Source organism: Corvus brachyrhynchos, unplaced genomic scaffold (assembly GCF_000691975.1).
Source record: "Corvus brachyrhynchos isolate BGI_N302 unplaced genomic scaffold, ASM69197v1 scaffold176, whole genome shotgun sequence".
NCBI lineage: Eukaryota > Metazoa > Chordata > Aves > Passeriformes > Corvidae > Corvus > Corvus brachyrhynchos.
The window spans coordinates 506,587-508,514 of NW_008238435.1; the positions used below are offsets into that span (position 1 = coordinate 506,587).

Below are 1,928 nucleotides of genomic sequence, written 5' to 3' on the forward strand. Positions count from 1 at the left end.
TGCTGTCTTTGAAGCTTTGTAGCTTTGGGGCAGGCTGGAAGAACTTTCTGGATGGAAAGCAGCATAACTCCTGAATCCATTTAATTTGTGGGGGTTTTTTTGTTTTGGTGGGTTTGGTGTTTTTTTTGGTGTTTGTTTTTTTTTTTTGTTTTTTGTTTTTTGTTTTTTTTTTTTTTGTTCTCCTCTGACTCCCTTCAGTTGGGAGGAAGTTGGCCGATGGGGGAAGTACAGATATGATGTGTGGAGCTACAGTGTTGGGCTGGCTTTTACAGGGGCTCCCAGTGTGTCTGCTGCCAGACTGCTTTTACCAACAGAAGTGAAAAATGTCACTCGGCTCTCTGCTTCTTCAGGTTCCTCCTGCTTTTATTACCCCGGGAAAGAAGCAGAGCTGGTGAAAGTGGTGTCATGGGATCAAAGAAGTGAAAGCTGTCTGGATGCATAACAGGTGGCAGACTCACCATGGGACCTTCTGGGAGATGACCTTCTTGCTGAAGGAGGTGTCCCTTGGTTCTGTCCTCCTACTTCTTGCTCTCAGAAGGAAACAGTGTATGAGGCAACTAGGTATCCCGACTGTGTCCTTTGGGGACATCTTTCTTCATAGCTCCACTTGAGTCATAAATGCTGTTACAGGAGGTAGAAAAATCTCTCCCCTCAGGGAAAATGTGAGGATGAGAAAGATTTGAGATTAGTTCCGTTGGCGTGACACTCCCTCTCCCACAGCTCTCACAAACTGCGCCACAGGAGCCGTGTGAGCTGCGCATTTCTGGTAAGGCTTAGATGGCATTGGCAAGGCCCCAGGGCTGGGGGGGTGACTCTCTGCAAGGCCAAGCTTTCTCAGCCAGTTTGGTCTGTGTGTGGGTGGACTGATAACCAGAAGTGAGGATGGGCAGGGGCAGCTGCTGGATGGAGACAGCCCTGAGCAGAAAGTGCCCTAAGTGCGATGCAGCATACCGGGAAATGGGCTGCTCTGGGTTAAGGGAGATAGCAGCTGCTGGTTGCAAAGACAATGGTTTTTTCTGCAAAGCAGCCGATGTCCCCAGACTGTGTGTTGACTAACCCCGTGATTAGAAGTGACATTGTCACTGTAGTGTTCTGCTCATAATGCTGTCAAATCTGGTAGAACTACTGCCAAGTGGTTCATTACACCCTAGTGAAATAGTGGAGCATGAGGCAAAAGTCTGTAAAGAAAGGCTGGAGGCCTTCTTAACAGCTTCTGAAGGTTGATAGGAACTGCAGAATGGAGGGAGTTGGTCAATCCCTTCTGACTTGTGAGTCTGTTGACCCCTAAAAGTTTGGGGGAGTGAGGACAGACCTTGCTAATTACTCTTCTGCCTTGGCCCTTTCCCATTCTGAATCCAGGGGAAATGCTCAGCACAGCTCTTTGGCTCCTGCTTATTGTTGTGGCCTCATTCTCCTTTTGAAAATCCCAGAAGGGTTTGTCCAAGTGTATGCATCTTATCAGCACTGCACAAAGGGAAGGAAAAGTTCAGCAGCATGGACTTTGTTTGTTTGTGTTGCCACACGCTTGTGACCTGGGGAAGCTGTGACAGGTCTCTGCTCTCTATCGCACGCTGCACTGACTCATGGGACTCAGTAGAATGGGGCATGCAGGTCTTATCAGCAGCCAGGGGTTAATCATGGGTGGGCGGATGTTTGTGGCACCAGGGCTGTCTGTGGCAGCAGCTGTTATTGTCCGTGTGAGAGGCCGGCAGTGTGGAGGGGCACTGATTGGGACATGCCAACGTGAAATGCTGGCACGGAGCCCCTGTGCTGACGGCAGCCCTATTGTGCTGGGGTGTTAGGAGGGCTATGGGCATGCCAGGCTTTACAACAAAGCGTCTGGCTCCGTGGAGGCTTCTAGCACGGGTGAGATTGCTGGCCTGGATCGCAGGAGCGGGGGAATCCTAGGGGTGCGCGTCTCCTCGGGA

At 50.4% G+C, this 1,928-nt stretch overlaps 1 protein-coding gene across 1 annotated transcript in view; it reads left to right on the forward strand.

Annotated features, from left to right (window-relative positions):
- The first annotated feature begins 206 nt into the window (after nucleotides 1–206).
- Nucleotides 207–1,928, forward strand: part of ZYX (zyxin) — an 11,387-nt gene continuing 9,665 nt past the window's right edge. Inside the window, exon 1 of the mRNA XM_017736493.1 lies at nucleotides 207–561. Coding sequence (XP_017591982.1) covers nucleotides 435–561 — 127 coding nt within the window. The 5' untranslated portion in view covers nucleotides 207–434. The remainder of the gene's footprint in view (nucleotides 562–1,928) is intronic.